Consider the following 17,196-nt stretch of genomic DNA (forward strand, 5'->3'; position numbering starts at 1 on the left):
ACAGTGTGAAGTCAACAGAGTCCATAAGTTCCATGTACCCCATCCAAACACCAAAACAAAGTCTGAACATTTGTATTTTGATTCATTTAATTTAATTCATCTAGTGGTGTCACAAATCCTGCTCACATGGTGCACGCGATCTTGAACTCAGATAAAAGAAACATTCCCCCGTCAGCAGATGAATGTGAAAACAGCTTTCTGGCACCAATACTCTTCATATGCGCCATTCTGCTCATCCAAATGAAACAAAGCAAAACGCATGTGTGAGTGGAGGAGGACTTTGTTGTCTCTGGGAATTATTTTATTTTTACAGTTGTTACTGCTGTATGCATTCTCTCTATGTCCCATGTTTGTCACTGACCTACTGCACATTGTTTGTATATGAGGGTACTTTATGTAAAAGGTAAATGGCTGCATTTATATAGTGCTTTTATCCACAGCGCTTTAAAATTTCTGGCAGTGAGCTGCCAGGCAAGGTGCTTCCCAGACCTTTTGAATAAAGTTTTGAATCTTTAATCTCTTGAATGCTTGAGTTTGGCATTTTGGCCGTCGCCATTTTGGTGTTTTGGAACTACAAGTGACCATAATCAGACGAGAGGGTGGAGCTAGCTAGCTTGGTTAGTGAGGTTCATCTGTAATTCATGTTAACTGGGATATTAATCAGGATGCTAATTTTGGCTAGCAAAACTAAAACTAAATATACTTAGGATAAAAAAATTATTTCTAAGACAAAAACACAGACAGCACGCACAAACAAGTTCACGGCTCGTTAAATGTACACAATGCAGTGGAGACGATTTGCCTCTTTCCTGATTGTTGGTGTAATAGTGAAATGTATTGGACCAGACACACAAAATGGAAATACTCAAGTAAAGTATCACTACCTCATCATTTGACATGTATTATATGTGTACCAACTCCAATAGGTTTATTAGTTGCACTTATATTGTAAAGTGCAATATTTCCCATGTGCTGAAATTCATGCACATAGAAATGATGATCAACCTAACAAAGGAAACATTAAAATCACTTACAGTTGAATAAAGCTCAACTACTGCCATTTTCTACTAAATTTAAACTATTTGTATTTGTGTAATGAAACTGCTACCCAACAGTTTTAGAGCAGTATTCCCCAGCCTGTGGAGTCACCTTTCAGGTCATGTTCAGTCAGTGGTGCATGTGAGTCTCACCCACTCACATGTCAGCAGTAACTTTTCTCAGACTGTAAGGACCACCGACACACTCTCCACATGCTGTGCATACCACACACCTAGTCTTTGAATTTGAAAGAGGCCACTACATCAGTCATGTGGCTAAATATTGACTATAGTATAGTAGATACTGTATAGCTGCTGTTAGTGTAAGACAACCATCCTGTTTTTGTATTTCAGCCTTCAATAAATCATTTATTCCATTTCATATGGCTTCCCCACCACCACCCCTTAGAGCTGTGGGTTTATCCGCTTCAAACCAAGTTGATCATTTACTTGGGTGTCCACATGTCCTCGGCCACCATGAGAGCAAAGCTGTCACAAACAGTTTATAAGTGTACATGGCAGATCTTCACCAGGATGGAGTGAATGTATCTCAGGTTGTTGGAGGAAGGTGGACGAAAGCCTCCTTTTCGCCACATAAGCTGTCTGGAGCTGTCCACGGTCCTGGAAGTGTTTTAGCACTTTGTGTCCCGCAATCATTCAGATGCTGTGGGACAGGTTTGCGAGGTGAAGGTAGATCTGTTCACCCCATAAGAGAACATGTAATGCACACTGTGGTTTTCAATGAATGCATGACCCTCCACTGCTGGGAGTGAACACCATCTCTCACCAGTCGTTGTCCAGAGCTCTCCTTCAAGCGTTTCCCCCAATGTCCCTCATTCCTAGCCTCTCTGAGTATAGGCAAAGCCCTCTTAAACTCAGCACCTTTGCTCCAATCCACTGGCAGTACTTCAAGAAACTTTTTTTGAGAGCAGAACTCAGGTCACGCAAATTGATATATACAGTAGTAGAGTGCAGGTCTACTAAACCAGAAGCTCTTAGAAGGCTACATATATCATTTTCGTATACTCAAAGAATCTGGAGCTACAATATATAACTAAGGTTTGGCCACTTGAGGGCAGTAAACAAACCGTTGCCTATTATCTAAATACCTGGTTCTTTAGCTACTAAATGCTCCAATATGTTCACGAGCTAGCTGCTAGCTGCGCCTGTCTGCTTTTTGGTGCTGGGCAGGTAGTGTACAGTGGGTTTTTACAGCTTTTGCCTGAAAATTATACTAAAAAGTTTGTTGCTTATAAAACACCATCATAGGAACAGTGTAAGTAAGTTGAGGTAGTGATAATGGCAAAGGTAGCTGAAAGTGAAAAATATCATAGAATCATAGAAGATTTATATTCTCTATTTTCTCTATTTCAGATCTGACTAATTGTTGAGGTGAAAGATTAGTTATTTTGATTGAACCTGCATTAATTCGTTTTTGGGCAGTAAGGGCAGAAAAGGACACTCATTTCCGATCAATGATCTCCATGTATAGTTGTCCCGTCTAAAATGCTAGCAATGTGCACATCCAGCAGACACAGAGCAACATTATCATTCCATTGGAGCCATGTTTGTGTACACCTGATGCATTTATGTCCAATTTCTCCTCTTTTAGTCTTCTCAAACTAAAAAATTTTTTGGCTAGTTAGCCGCTAAATGCTTCATTATATTTAAATATTTGGGCAGTTAGTGTAAAGTGGCTTTTAACATGTTTCAATGTTAACAGCTTTCTGATTAAAGCACTGAGAGTGAACCAGAACAGTTGTTGTTGCTGGCTAGAAAACCAAAAGAATTAGCTTAAAGTCACTGTGACTAATAATTCTTTGTGTGGGAGCTGCTGCAGCCAGGGTTATAGCCAGTGATTTAGAAATAGTAAGGTCATAAGTTCAAATACCCCCAGCAGAACCCCACCCAAGAAGTATTTCACTAGCCAGTCATACTAGAAAGTAAAGAAGGAGTCTCCACACAATGTCCGCTTCATCTTGAATGAAAACAGGTAGACATGCTGTGGAGATACATTTCTTGGTGCCCTGAAGAAGACAATAAGTCACCACTAGATGGCAACCACAACTAACTATGTCCAGTATGTAGGCCTACAACGACTCACTGCACACTGACACATATCTCCCTGTTCATCAGGTGCTGGTTCTCTAGTTGGATTAGCTCCAGGTCTGGTGACAGGTCTGGTACTTTTTGTTACGTTAGTCCTGTTCTCTGGAACAAACTGCGTCATGTCCTGAGATTTGTCACAACGTAAAGCAAACTGCTTTTCTTTTTCTTTGTGTATAGTTTATTGCATTCCTCTGGACATGTCACTTATTCCTTTGGATGTGAAGCACATCAAGTTATCTTGTAATGAAAAGAGATTAAATCTACATGATTAAGTGACACACAATAAATAACGACTAGGATTGGTTTTAATTGTGCACAAAATGAAAACTAAGGGTTTTAGAAGACTTTACAGCTTATTTTAAGATATTAGTTGCAGGGTGTATGTAGAGGAGGATGAGCCTTAATAAATGAAAATGTGGACGTTATTTCTACATGCATTGCGTGTTTACAGAGCAAATGCATTAAAATTTTAACCAACTGGGGATTTTTTTGACCTTGGTCATACTCTCTTCTGACAGCAGGATAACCAGTTTTGAAACATCTACTTCTGTTGCAATCCACTGAGGCTATTCTGACAAAAAAGCAGATTTCGTCATGCTCCTTTTTGCCCTTCAGCACTCAAAGCAAACAGGATTATCTTTTTTTTTTTAAACTGGAAATAAGCTTACAGTGTTGTTGGAAATAATCAAGTTCAGATAAAAGAGCACAAACAAACAAAGCTCGACTGAAGCTGTGGAAAAGAACACTGGGTCTCTGTTTATGACTCAATGTGTGAACAGAAGCGGTAAGATCTAATGGATGAAAGTTTCTTCAGAGTGGGAATTCCTAAACAGGGAACAGTTGAGCAATCGCCCCTGCTGATTATATGAGCCTCAATACAGTGCTGGACCAGACGAGAGAGCCGAACTTTTTGAGGAGCACATCATGAAGGTACTGTAAACTCCACAATCCATTTCCATTCAAATTTGGTTCCACTATTATATAAAAAATTGTTCGTATTATTTTGTTTCTGTGAGAAAGAAAAATCTGAGAAAACTCAGTAACGAAGTCAAAGTTTTAGTAATATTTCTGAGGATTTGTTGACAGAAATGCAATATAATATACATAACTATGTTTTCAGTGGTGTATAAAGGCCTTACATAATGAACCCTTATGTTTTTATTACCTTAGAATGGGCTGTTTCTATTTACATACACCGTGGGTCCTCCTAAATGTTGGTCACCATGTTTCTACAGTAGTCCAAATGGACAAAACTCTCTACAAAACGCGTTTTATCACTATGTTGAATATTACAAAGGAGAAAGAAGAAGAAGTAGTAGAAGTAGTCGTCTGGTTTGTTAGAAGTACAAAGAGTATAATTTGGACTAATGACGGAACACACATATTATTTAGCACAAGAACCGACGGAGCGTGTTAGCCACTGTAGCTTCTCCTGCGCATTAGTAAGTGGGGGGTTGTGCGGTGATTGTGCACTTGGTTGCAATTTGCAACCCTCATCACTAGATGCCAATAAAACTTACACACTGAACCTTTAACATGAGATTGAGTTAATAATTTTCTTGCTTTTTGTGTACAGTTGGCTTTGGATTTGGTTCCATCTCTGTCTTCTTTGGCATTGCTGCTCATCTTTTTGTCTCCAGTTTGGTAGGTGCACACACATATACCACACAAGCTGTCTTTACATCTTAATGTATTGCTGTTGTGAAAATGATGTCTCTTCTCCACATTATCCATACTACACATAAGAATGCGGCTTTTTAAATTTGATTTCAAAAGACTGGTTTGTTGATCTAACAAGTTTCTCAAGAATTCTCAAGAAAGGAATATAACAAATATTATTTTAATAATGTCAATGTCCATTCCTCTCAGCTGTCAGCAGCCTGTAAACTGTAGATGGGGGCCTTATGGAGAGTGGTCTGAGTGTGATGGCTGTTCCCGTACAAAGGTACTTTAGAGCATGCACACACTCTTACTGTATTAATACTGGCTATGGCTAAACTTGTGGTGATCAATTGTTGTCCCCAGATTGATGGTGAGTCCCCACAATGTGGGTGTGTGAACATGGCTTTGTCCTCACAATGTAATTTACTGAAAACAGAGCACACATCAAGTATTTAAACAGTTGCCTAATCCCCTGTGTTGGCTGATGCTCACAACATTGACACTGTTACATAAATCCATTAAGTAGCTTGAGAATCATAGTGTATGTGAAGAAGGTCAGGTCATAACAGGCAGTGCCACAGACAAAACAGGTGGTGCTGAAAGCTTGGTGACTTATTAGCTACTAGCAGGGCTTGTTTGTGAATTCTGTGTCATGCTGTAGCCATGTGGAAACTCCTCAATACTAGCCAGCCACAATAGCTTTCCAAGCTAGCTAAAAAGTGTATACAGTTTATTCAAAAGATGTACAACATTTACCACTGACTCCTGTCTCAGAGATTGCAAACCATGTCTTTTTCATGGCACAGTTTACACCCTGGCAGAGCAGGGTTATATCAAATCTGATGGAGCAACACAACTAACGATAGCTCTCTTGCTCTCCGTTTCCTCATATGTCAGCACTGTTTAGACGGTTCACTATTGGTCAGTGGCACAAATTCAGTTAAACCTACAGCAAAAGATTTGCTATGATTTAAAGTTTGCCCCCACAAGCATGTCCAAGGATGAACATGATTATAGTGAAATGAAATCATGTCAACTGTTTTAAGTGCTTTTGTGATTTTGCCTATGGACAGAGTTTTATTAATAATAAAAAGAATATTATTTATATAGCACAATAATCAAATAATCAAACAATAGTACAAAATGCTTTACAAAAGATAAAAAAGGCATGTAACAGCACCATAAAAGATAAAATGCATGAGGACAACGCAAGATACAAAATACATATAAAAAATGGAAATCACAAATAAGTACAGATTAACTATAAAAATAGACCAGAGTAAATAGCAACTTTATATAACTAGAATAAAAAATCGTAAGATAAAACAGGCAGCTCAGATAAAATCCATATATGCCTTCTGATAAAAATGCATTTTTAAAAGTAGACTTTGAGAGCCTTACTTACTCTGGCTTTAGCTCTGTACCCTTTAGTTCTGACACTAGACACAGGAAAAGAAAGAAGACCCCAGCCAGAAAATCTCAAATTACGCAGAGGTTCAGAAGGAGTTAAGAGGTGTAACAAATAAGTAGGAGCCAAGTCATCAAGAGCCTTCATAGTAATCGTTAAAATCTTAAAATCAATCCTAAAGCAAACAGGGAGCCAATGTAAAGAGGCTAACACAGGAGTGATGTGATCTTACCTTTTGGTCTGAGCAGCTGAATTTTGTACAGTCTGTATTCGTTTTAGGCTGTTGCAATAATCAAGAAGTGAGGAAATAAAAGTATGTACAACAATTTCTGCACCTCTGAAATTTAAAATAGAGCTAATTTTAGCAATTTCCGTAACTTGTGGGTCAGAACATCATGTTGGGACTATGCACAGGGTCAACGGAAATTTCTAGGACTGACAGTAACAATAGTTTTTTTATTTAGTTTATAAACTAATTTGGGCTGCCTCCCTGTTGAAAATAAACTATTATGTTATTAAATGGAGTCACCAAAAAGTCCAGAAAACGAACAGAAATCCCGGTCTGACATATTATGTAGTGTGGGCCTTCCACTGTGGTTCTAAACTGATGCCTGAATACATAAAAACAGACTCTGCAAAGTATTTACTTTGTTCACTTCTTTAAATCATTTCATGTTTAAGGTCATTTTCTTTTCAGGTGCGGACTCGCCATATGCAGGTGTACGCCCAGTTTGGGGGCGTACCTTGTACGGGAGAAGCTGCACAAACAGAACCATGTGTCCCACAGAAAGGATGTCCCTTGGGAACAGGCTGTGGAGACAGGTTCCGCTGCACCTCTGGTATGTTACGACATATACTGTATTTTACAAATTGTACCTAAGCAATTTTTTAATAACATTAATATGAAATTATATTTTTGTCAAATAACAACAAACGTGCCACAATACTGATGTATTTGTTTATTTATTTAAAGCTTGGGTCTGAGTAAATGTTTTGATTTTCGGGGCTTCACTTGATGTGTCTCACTTGTCACCATCACATAATATTCTTTTACACATTTAATTCAAAAAGACTGTACAGACATAATTAAGAATTTTTAGATATAATAAAACATACATAACTTTTTTCTTTACTTATGCTTCTTGCGATGTGCAAATAAAACTCTTCATTGAAACCCTGATGCAGGTAAGTGTATCAGCCGGTCTCTGGTGTGTAATGGAGACCAGGACTGTGAGGACGGCCTGGATGAGAGAGGATGTGATCAGGACAGCAGCCACTACTCATGTGACCTGGACAAAACACCTCCCAACTCTGACTTCACAGGCAGAGGGTGAGTATCTACTGTAACTACTGATTTTAAATCTGCTTGTAAATAAGAATGCCATTTGGGGGTAAAATATATATCACCTAAAAGTCTATAAAATGGATTTGTTGTGTCATGTTTTACAGGTACGATGTGCTAACAGGCAAACTGAGAGCAGGTGTGATCAACACTCTAAGTTTTGGCGGGCAGTGCAGGAAGGTTTTCAGTGGTGACCATAAAGTCTATTACAGACTGCCACAGAACATCCTCAGGTACAACTTTGAGGTGAGTAATTGAATATGAACAGAGATAAAAAAAAAATAAAGTAAATGACAGAGGACGGTGAGCTGTTCTTACAGCAGCTGCTCTATTGAAACTAAATGTTTCCTTTTTGGGCTGCAGGTGAAAGTAGACAATGAAGAGAGCGATGAATCCTACGAGAGCTCCTGGTCTTACATGCAGCACATCCAGTCCAACGCCTTATGGGGACACGACCGTCGCACTTTCCACAAAGAGCTCACCGACAATAAGGTAATGATGTAACCTGAGCTGCTTCACAAATCACTTATTCAGAGTTCTTACTATAAGTGTTGGACAAACAGACATTGCTGTCGTTGGGCTCACTAGTAGGGTTAAAGGTTTCTATTCACCAGCATACAAGGAATGACATCCCGGTCTTTTCACATCTATCATCCAGGCCCACAGACTTATAATCCTGAAGAATAAAGTGGAGCTGGCCCAGTTCCAAAACTCTGCCCCCCAGTATCTGACCTTGTCTGAAGGCTTCTGGAAGGCCCTGTCCTCGCTGCCTTTCACATACGACTACTCAGCCTACCGCCGGCTGTTTCAGACATATGGCACACACTACCTCTCAGAGGGCTCGCTCGGAGGCGAATACCAAGCCTTTTTGGAGTTAGACCGTCAGGCGCTCGCATCGACCAGTAAGAACGTTTGGTGTGATAATTGTTGCTATTGGTATTAGTACTTTTACATACACAGAAATCTTGATTCAGCTCATAAAATCTGAAGCAGAGTGAATATGATGTGTTGAGGTGTTTTGTATTTTTAGGGAATATTGTGAATTTGTTTCTTGCATTGGCTTTAATGTTCAGTACCACCTATGAGCCTTTAATTTTTAGAAGTAATAAATAGAGTAGTTGATAGTAGTTGAGAAGTAAGTACTTTTACTTGCACTGTATAGATTGGCTAAAAAACATTGGTGATACATTTATAATATAAAATAATTCAGACATGCTATTTTATGAAGTACACATATTATTAAAAAAAACAAGCACTGTTAAACACTTATTTTCTATGTATCACAATTTGATGCCTGTCAGCAGAATTTTGATCTGTTTGTATCTCTTGCTCCTGCCTTATTTGTGGAAAGGTACAACAAATATAGAGTACCAGAGGTGTTGGAGAAAGGTGAAGCGCCGTCTTTTCAGGAAGAAAGTCACGACCACCTGTGAAAAACTGACAAAATCTTTATCATCCAGCTATGGTGAGTGAAAGCTTTCTTATTTAGAGTTTTAAACCAATTGCCCTGGAGGGTCAAATGAATTCTAAGTTCTAAGTATATTTGAATTTTGTTTAAGTTTGGATTTAAATAAATAGAAATTAAATTATATCGACTGTTGCAGGACACAACGTCAACAAGATGCCCATTAAGGTCAACGTGTTTGGAGGAGATCCGGCCTTTATAGGCGCTCTGTCTGTTCTGGATCTGGAACACCCAGAAGCTAATGGAGAGATGTACGACAACTGGGCCTCATCTGTGAAAGACTTCCCTGAAGTCACAGACCAGAAGGTAAGCACAGCTGGTTGTGTCTTTTATATATAGGTAGATTTTGGCTGGGGTCCCGTGAAGTGTAAGTCTCCAAATCCAATATAGCAGGATAAAGCTACTAACATTAGCCTAAACTCTTACATAGTTGCATCCTCAACTGGCTACCGCACAGAGAATCTCTGTCCTGAGTAGGTCTTTTTCAATTGTACATGTAACCTTACAAAATAACATTTTTAGCTAATAATGATGCTTAGCCTTGGAATGCTAGGTACTGTAGGTATGCTAGTTAGCCAGGCTTGCTAATGTTTGCAGGTCCTGTGAGTGCTTAAAGACATAGGCCTAGAGTTGTTTTTCTGTACATGATATTAATGAACATATTTATGTATTAACATTAATTAGATTAGTTAGATTAGCAGATATATTTAGTAAATAAATCTATTAATGAAAGGCACAGGAGAACAGCAGTTTTGAATTTAGATTGTGGTTAGGGTTGGGGCGTAAATGAGATAATCAGAAAGTTGTAGTTAAGAGTATACGTTAAAAAACTGTAAACTTGTTTTCCAGCTACGTCCTCTGTATGAGCTGGTGAAGGAAGTGCAGTGTGCAGGTTTGAAGAAGGTCCACCTGAAAAGAGCCACAGAGGAGTACCTGGCGGAGGAGCATCCCTGTCACTGCCGGCCCTGCCAGAACAACGGCCAGCCACTGCTGACGGGCTCAGAGTGTCGCTGCGTCTGCCGGCCAGGGACCTCAGGACAAGCCTGCGAGAAGGGAGCTGTGATTGGAGAACAACCAGGTAAGCAAACAAAAACTAATGGTTTAGTTTGGGTTAAACATGATAAAACCGGATTCAATTCAATATTAGGGGGGCGAGGATTGAGAGGTCAAGATTGAAGTTTTATGTTACTGTGGTGTCCAGTTAGCACGACAAATAACACAGAAGAACCACATCTATTCTCTCTTTCAGGAGTGATCCATGGCAGCTGGAGCTGCTGGTCCTCATGGGGATCCTGCTCTGGAGGTCAAAGGTCAAGGACCCGAAGCTGCAACAACCCTGCCCCTAGCGGAGGTGGCCACCACTGCTCCGGACTGCAGGTGGAGCAGAAGCCATGTGAGGATGCAGACATCCAGTACTTACAGTAAGGACACACGCAGACACACAAACATATTTGTCATGTAATAGGACACAGATTTACCCTAACCCTAACCATAAGCCCTAAAAAGTCTTAACCCTAAAATGTAATGGTTTATCTTGAGGGAACCTGATTTGTATCAAAAATGGGAGATTTTTGCCCCCAAAGCATCGTTAAAAAATGTTTTCTCACTGTAAACTGTTTGTGTGCAGGATGATGGAGCCTCAGTGCTTCAGTCTTTCTGTGACTCCACCAAAGACATGTGGGCCGCCTCCAAACCTCAGGAATGGATTTATTCAGGTAGGTTTGCTTGATTGACACTGTTTTTCCATTTATGTACTAAGTTCCCAAAAGAGTGAGAGATAAGGTTGCAAAATGTGTAGCTCTTTTGTGCTTCTTCTTAGTTATTGTATGGCAGACAGGAAAGGAGGTGATTAAGTGCATGCTTTTGATTATTGCTAGTGTTTTTGCATTTGTTTTCTCAGAATCCCAGAGATTTTTACCTGGTTGGAAACACGGTGGAGTATTCCTGCATAGGCAGTCATTACCTCAGTGGAGACGCTTTGGCTGAATGCACTGAAAACCAGAAGTGGAGGACAGAAGTGATGGTTTGTAAAAGTACGTCTTCACTTTATTAACTGTCGGGGAGGTTAAATACTCACTTCCATTTTTTGTTCATTAACAGGAACAATTTCCTGTAACAGACAGAAAAAAGATCTTTTGATTTCATTGGTATGGCATACCATTTCCCTGTAATATGTTGCCAAATTCAGTCCACAGCCATGCTAGCAGCTCTGTGAGGCTGGGCAAAGTGGCACTTTGAGGTAAATGTTAGCACATTTTAAACCAAAGTATTGTACAAATGAAGATTTTGACCTGATGATGGTGCTAGATGAAAAGTTAAGGGATCACCACAGTTGTTGTAGTTCATCTTGAGGGAAACACGAATGTCTGAATTCAATTTTATGGAAAAGCTAATGTCATCCTCATGGTGACCTTAGAGTGAAAGTCAGAGGATCACAAAAATAATTAGAATACATCATCTGGGGAACATGAGCATCTGTACCAAATTTCATCTTTATCCATCTAAGTGCTGTTAGAGATATTTAGTCCCAAGTTAAGCAAGTCCTAGATCTAGACTTGGGTCTGAGTCTTGAAACTGACTTGAGTCCACATCTCTGCTCTGTATGAGTCTGAGTCACTTGTGTTTTTGCACAATGTGGAAATTTTCCACAAAACATGACTGCCATGAGATACTATGTTTTTTTAAATGTACATGTTGATCCAGATGCAGGTTAAACCTTTCTAAAGATTTGGTTGTTATGTTTTTCTTATTTCTTCTTTCCCCATAATGCCTCTCTTTCTATTCCAGGTTCCACGTGTGCGATTCCTCAACTCAACAGTGAAGTTAAAGCCACGCCCACCAAAGCAGCCTATGAGATTGGAGACAGGGTGTCCCTGTCCTGTCCTGCAGGGTCAGTGCTGGATGCTGAGGTGTCAGAGATCTTGTGCAGTCCCAGTCTGCAGTGGTCTCCTTCTCCGGCCAGCACTCATTGTAAAGCCGGTACAGTACATTTATTCTCAGTATAAAATCATCCCCTTGGAATTATAAGGTTTGATCTGACTATTTTCTACAACTACAAATTTCACTGTCACAGGTGCTCAAGGGCTTTGCTCCAATAATACCTTCATAGAACCTTATTTTCATATAATTCCAAGCAGAAAGTGTTGTTGCAGAGGACATGGATTGGATCAACTTCAGGATCAAGAAACTTGATCCTACTTTGACAAACCAATAATTATCATCAACTTTGTTTGTTTGGTTAAGTCCCAACCCTGTTTCCTGCAGATGGGAGCAGTTGTTTTCATCAAACAAGATCTGATAAACCCACTGTGCACTTTTTTCTCAGGAATTGAGACCAAGCTAAAAGGAGAGTGAATATTGCATTGCATTCATCAGCAGTACACAAACGGACTTCATTGAGATGATATTGCTGCTCTGTGTCTGCTGGATGTGTAAACAGGCAAACTTTTGTTAACAAGTTAGCCAGAACAATGGTGATCCTGTATCAGAGTTTGTTTTGCCATTTATCTGACCCCTAATGGCAAAAAAAAACACTTTTGCTTTACCTAATGGTTAAAATGTTTTCAAAAAGCTTTCATTTTGAGTTGCATTGCCCTCATTTGTCATCATCTTAGATGGCAGCAATGATGGCAAATGAGGGCAATGCAGCTGAAAATGAAAGCTTTATCCAAAACCTCAGACTGGGTGTCTATACCAAATTATCCAAATTAAATCTGTTTATTTTGCCTCTTGGAGGAAGCAGAAACAAACTTTGAACACAACACTGGCATATCATCACACTTTAAGTTAATGTGGCTAACATGCTTGCAAACAGTAGGCTATTTACACATCCACCAGATTATGGCAGCTTAAGCATTCACTTGTCATGTTTCTAAGCCAAAAAAATTAGCTTAAAGTCACTGTAAAGCTCCTTAGAACCGATGAGAGCCGCAGAGTTGGGTTGTAATGCTTTATGCGTTGAATGAGAGATCCCTTTCACAAACATGTATTCAAATATATTTAAAGGTTGTGTTTCTGTGGACACACACCAATCCTGCTAACTATATTTTATTCTCAGGGCCAACAGCTCCCTCTCCTCCATCTAGCCTGAAGTGTAAGCCATGGGAGACTTTAGGAAAAACTGAGTGTGTCTGTAAAATGCCATTTCAGTGCTCGTGAGTATAATTGATATGATATGTATTTTGAGATTTTCTGCATAACACACAAGGAAATGCCTGGTCTAAGTAAAAAGCAAAATTTTAATACTGTATCGTTCTATATCTTGTCTTCATTTAGGAATTCTCTGCAGTTGTGTGCTAGACTTGACTCAAGCAGAACCCGTTTACTTAGTGTTTGTCAGCTTGGAGCTCTGCGGTGTATGGGGCGGAGCTTCACGTTGGCCAGTGACAGCGACTGTGAGTGGCCAGTGGAGACCTCCACGTCCTGCGAGGACTGCAAACCAGGGACAGTCTGTCAGGGTAAGTCTGCTTGAACTTTTTTTAAAGGAAAATTCCTATGTATTACAAAATTTTTTTTTTTGTAGTTTTGACCATAATTTCTATCAGTTATATTAACACTGTATTAATCTCTACATCTTAGTCCGATGGGACAAGAAACACAGTTTCATAGTTCATAGTTTAACCAGATGGTCCATTAGCCAAAATGAAAGTGAGCACACTCAAAATATTACTAATAATCCTTCACTGAAAAAGTAAGGGGTCTGTAAACTTTGATGGATGTTTACAACTGAAAGTTGGGTTAATCATTTTTCTGTTCGCTAAGTCAGTCTAGCTAACCTGGGGTTTTGTTTACGAACTGTCTGATAGTCTGACTGCAAGTGTTTCTTCCCCCCATCTCAGGAAGTGATAGGAATGATGGCCAAAAATCCTTAAATTCTTTAATATGAGCATGTGTGTGACTGTATCAGTATGTATAACTGTTACTTTTTCATTTCTAGACTCGACAAGAAAATGTGTATGTCAGAACGTGACAGAATGCCCTAAAGACTCCGCCCCCCTGTGCGTCAACTCTGGTGTTGGCAGCATAGCGACCACAGTGACAGAGTGTGAGGTGGGAGCCAGACGGTGTGCTGGGGAGCAGGTCAATGTGATCAGTATTGAGGCTTGTTCAGAATAAAGATGGCTCTTAGTTTTCTAACACTGTGTAGAAAGCACAAACTTGTTCTTTGTCAATGAATAAATTGTAAATAGGATTTTTTGAACACTGAATTATGTAAATATGTTCTTCTGCCATCCTGTAGTGTCTTTTTATATATGTACTGGAGGACTGATGATTGAACACATTTGCATGTAAATTAAATGTAAGATTTTGTTTCAAAGGTTTGACTAAATCTTAAATAAATGCCTTTGTTAGAAATAGTTTTTGTTATAGGAAGTTAATAAAAGTAATTTCTCTTGGCTTTGTTAAAACAATAGTTATTTGAATGGGTTTCTTACTACTTGGTTGCCTATAGGATTTATGAAAAAGACAACTTTGCAAATCACCAGTAATAACTTTCAATGTACCTTTCATTGATGGTGTGGAGCCAAAACTTCACATTTTTTCTTTATGCATTTATCCAAAGCATTTACAAAATGTATCAGAATACGTACTGTACAGACATTTTTAATTGAAAATTGAAATGGCCATTATGCAGAATTTCAATTTATTTCATTTCATCTCCCAAATCCTGAAGACAGAAGACAGAAACATAAAAGGTACTAAAAGATGTTGTCCTTCAGATTTGGTGTTGGCATTTAATGTGCTAACATCTTGTGTCTTGGCACTGTGACTGTATTTAAGTCTTTATCAGTTTCCAAAACCTCTTCATCACACCTGAACCTGTGATCTGCATATTATTAACAGTCATGTTGTGGTATAGTATTTCTTGTTTTAGACTGTCGAGCGCAAAGCAGAATAAACTGTCCAGCAGTAGGACCAATTTGAATTAAATTTTCCTTGTGTGGATCGAGTCACCCAACCTGTGGTGCATAGGTCATTCTTGGTGTAAAACAGTGTTTCATTTGACTTAAATGCTATCTAGTCTTTGTACACTTAGTAAGAGATACTCTTCTATGCTACCTATCTACACTTAAAAATCAAAGGACTTTATTAAAGACAAAAATAACTTAAATAAAAAGTGTTTTTGCAATGCAGCCCAACAACGTTTAGTTATTGTATTAGTTTCCTGCTTCCATTTTATTCAAGTATTGCCATTGGGCATTGGGAATATTTCATTTCATTTTACACAGTAGTAGTCCCATGAGACCCCTGGACTCACAATCAGAGCGGGTCTAGCTGATTACTATCACAGCGTACATCGGTGTCAGTCAGCGGGGCGGAGTTGATTCTTATCTGATCTTATCAGTTATACAATTGTATTTCTCTGCATGAGAAAATCAATGTGTGGCTTTACAGCGTATAAAGAACGTAATTTGCATGAGTCTCGCGAGACAGCTTTTGATCTGATGAGAAATGTCACAGTTTCAATCAATCAGATCTCGCGAGATCTCATGGCGCGAGATCTCACCATATCCCTAGTAACTAGAGAGCAAGAGGTGCAAGAAAAATAAACAAAACAGACAATGTTATGATTTCACATTTTTATTATTACATATACATTGTAATTAGACTCGACTGACTGGAGTGACCAAGGACATTCTCTCTGTACAAACTGGCCTTCAATGATATAATGACATAAACATGACTACAGATAGATGACCATGGAATGGACGTAAATATCATTTATTCACAAGACAGGATGCAAAAAATATGTTCAGGCCTCATTAGGTGACTTGAGTTACAACAGGAGACAAGGACCATCTGGCGGTAAAGGAGATGAGAGGAGGTTTTCAAGCAGGCCTTGCTGTTAGTATCATCAACAGCAGAAAACCTCCTCTCACACTCACACACAGATGAGATTGGAAGGTATGTCCTGCTTGCGTTACAAAGCTTTTCCAGTGTTTTACCTGGTGCTTATCTTAAATGGTTCATGGCGATTCAGTGCACAAACTGAGTGGGACTAAGAAAGTTTTGTGAGAGTGAAGTTTATGATACGCTTCAATGGTTGTGACAAGAATAGCAGAATAGCAGTAATAGCCTAATTTTACGCATCACCCATGATAAAAATACAGAAAAATAGAAATGCTAAAATAGAATATTTTCAATATTTTAGATAGCAAAAAATCACAAATAATGGTTTTAGGGGAACCCCTGTAGTTTGCACCCTGATCTTTATGTTGCGTTTAATTTTTCAGTTGTGTCTCAGGTCCAGCTCGGGTTTATTGTGTATTCTGTGACATTGCAATAAAGTTTCTATCTGCCTCTCATCTTTGAGTTTTTTCGACTAAGTGTATTGTCTAAAGAAAATCTTCCACAACATTGCACCAGCTGTATGGAACCTTGAATACGTACCTGCCAGTCTACTTTTTTTTTTTACAAATATCAGCATGCATATAAGTAAAGTCGATTTTTTGACATCACATAGTGTAATCTTTAAAAAAATATATGGTCTATAATGTCTCTAAATGAGTGGATCTAGTGCACATTGAAAGGGAAAAAGAAGAAGTGTATTTTAAACTATTTAGTTATTTTTAACTACAATTATTTAAACATTCTACTGTTAGATAAAGTCAGAGGTTAAGTGTAACCAAACAGATAACCTTTAGAAGGATCATCTGGTCAGACACACGCCTTCATTGAGAATCTCAAACTGATAGCTAGCACATTTGAGGGCGGCCATAGAACAAAGGTCCATGCTGCGAGTCCTCTGGGTCCTGGTCAGCTTTATGCAGAACATGTGCTCTTCAACTCTGGGGCAGTCCCGGGCAGCTCTGCACTCACACTTCTTAGACGCTGAGGACAGATGTGAGTTAACGTTATGGAAAATAATCTGATACATACACTCACCTAAAGGATTATTAGGAACACCTGTTCAATTTCTCATTAATGCAATTATCTAATCAACCAATCACATGGCAGTTGCTTCAATGCATTTAGGGGTGTGGTCCTGGTCAAGACAATCTCCTGAACTCCAAACTGAATGTCAGAATGGGAAAGAAAGGTGATTTAAGCAATTTTGAGCGTGGCATGGTTGTTGGTGCCAGACGGGCCGGTCTGAGTATTTCACAATCTGCTCAGTTACTGGGATTTTCACGCACAACCATTTCTAGGGTTTACAAAGAATGGTGTGAAA

At 39.0% G+C, this 17,196-nt stretch overlaps 2 protein-coding genes across 3 annotated transcripts in view; one reads left to right on the forward strand and one right to left on the reverse strand.

Moving 5' to 3' along the window:
* Window positions 1-3,993: 3,993 nt before the first annotated feature.
* On the forward strand, window positions 3,994-14,949 carry c7b (complement component 7b). The gene is made up of 18 exons (XM_046066289.1): window positions 3,994-4,076; window positions 4,723-4,790; window positions 5,016-5,091; window positions 6,914-7,055; window positions 7,402-7,546; window positions 7,666-7,804; window positions 7,922-8,050; window positions 8,217-8,460; window positions 8,910-9,023; window positions 9,163-9,329; window positions 9,873-10,101; window positions 10,273-10,444; window positions 10,651-10,738; window positions 10,924-11,056; window positions 11,811-12,002; window positions 13,081-13,177; window positions 13,299-13,480; window positions 13,960-14,949. Exons 1-18 carry the CDS (start codon window positions 4,071-4,073, stop codon window positions 14,136-14,138), a joined length of 2,502 nt encoding a protein of 833 aa, XP_045922245.1. The 5' UTR covers window positions 3,994-4,070; the 3' UTR covers window positions 14,139-14,949.
* Window positions 14,950-15,589: 640 nt separating this feature from the next.
* c6 (complement component 6) overlaps window positions 15,590-17,196 on the reverse strand; it is a 26,544-nt gene continuing 24,937 nt past the window's right edge. For both annotated transcript variants that reach the window (XM_046066291.1, XM_046066290.1), the window contains one exon: window positions 15,590-16,856. In XM_046066291.1, coding sequence (XP_045922247.1) covers window positions 16,675-16,856 — 182 coding nt within the window. In that variant the 3' untranslated portion in view covers window positions 15,590-16,674. The remainder of the gene's footprint in view (window positions 16,857-17,196) is intronic.

This window comes from Micropterus dolomieu, linkage group LG13, assembly GCF_021292245.1.
Source record: "Micropterus dolomieu isolate WLL.071019.BEF.003 ecotype Adirondacks linkage group LG13, ASM2129224v1, whole genome shotgun sequence".
In the NCBI taxonomy this organism is placed as follows: Eukaryota; Metazoa; Chordata; class Actinopteri; order Centrarchiformes; family Centrarchidae; genus Micropterus; species Micropterus dolomieu.

What these genes read in the sequence shown, in the direction of transcription:
- c7b (XM_046066289.1), top strand. An exon ending in ATGGCTGTTCCCGTACAAAG is followed by an intron (nt 5,092 to 6,913) that starts GTACTTTAGAGC and finishes TTTTCTTTTCAG; the next exon opens with GTGCGGACTCGCCATATGCA. An exon ending in ATCTTTATCATCCAGCTATG is followed by an intron (nt 9,024 to 9,162) that starts GTGAGTGAAAGC and finishes CGACTGTTGCAG; the next exon opens with GACACAACGTCAACAAGATG.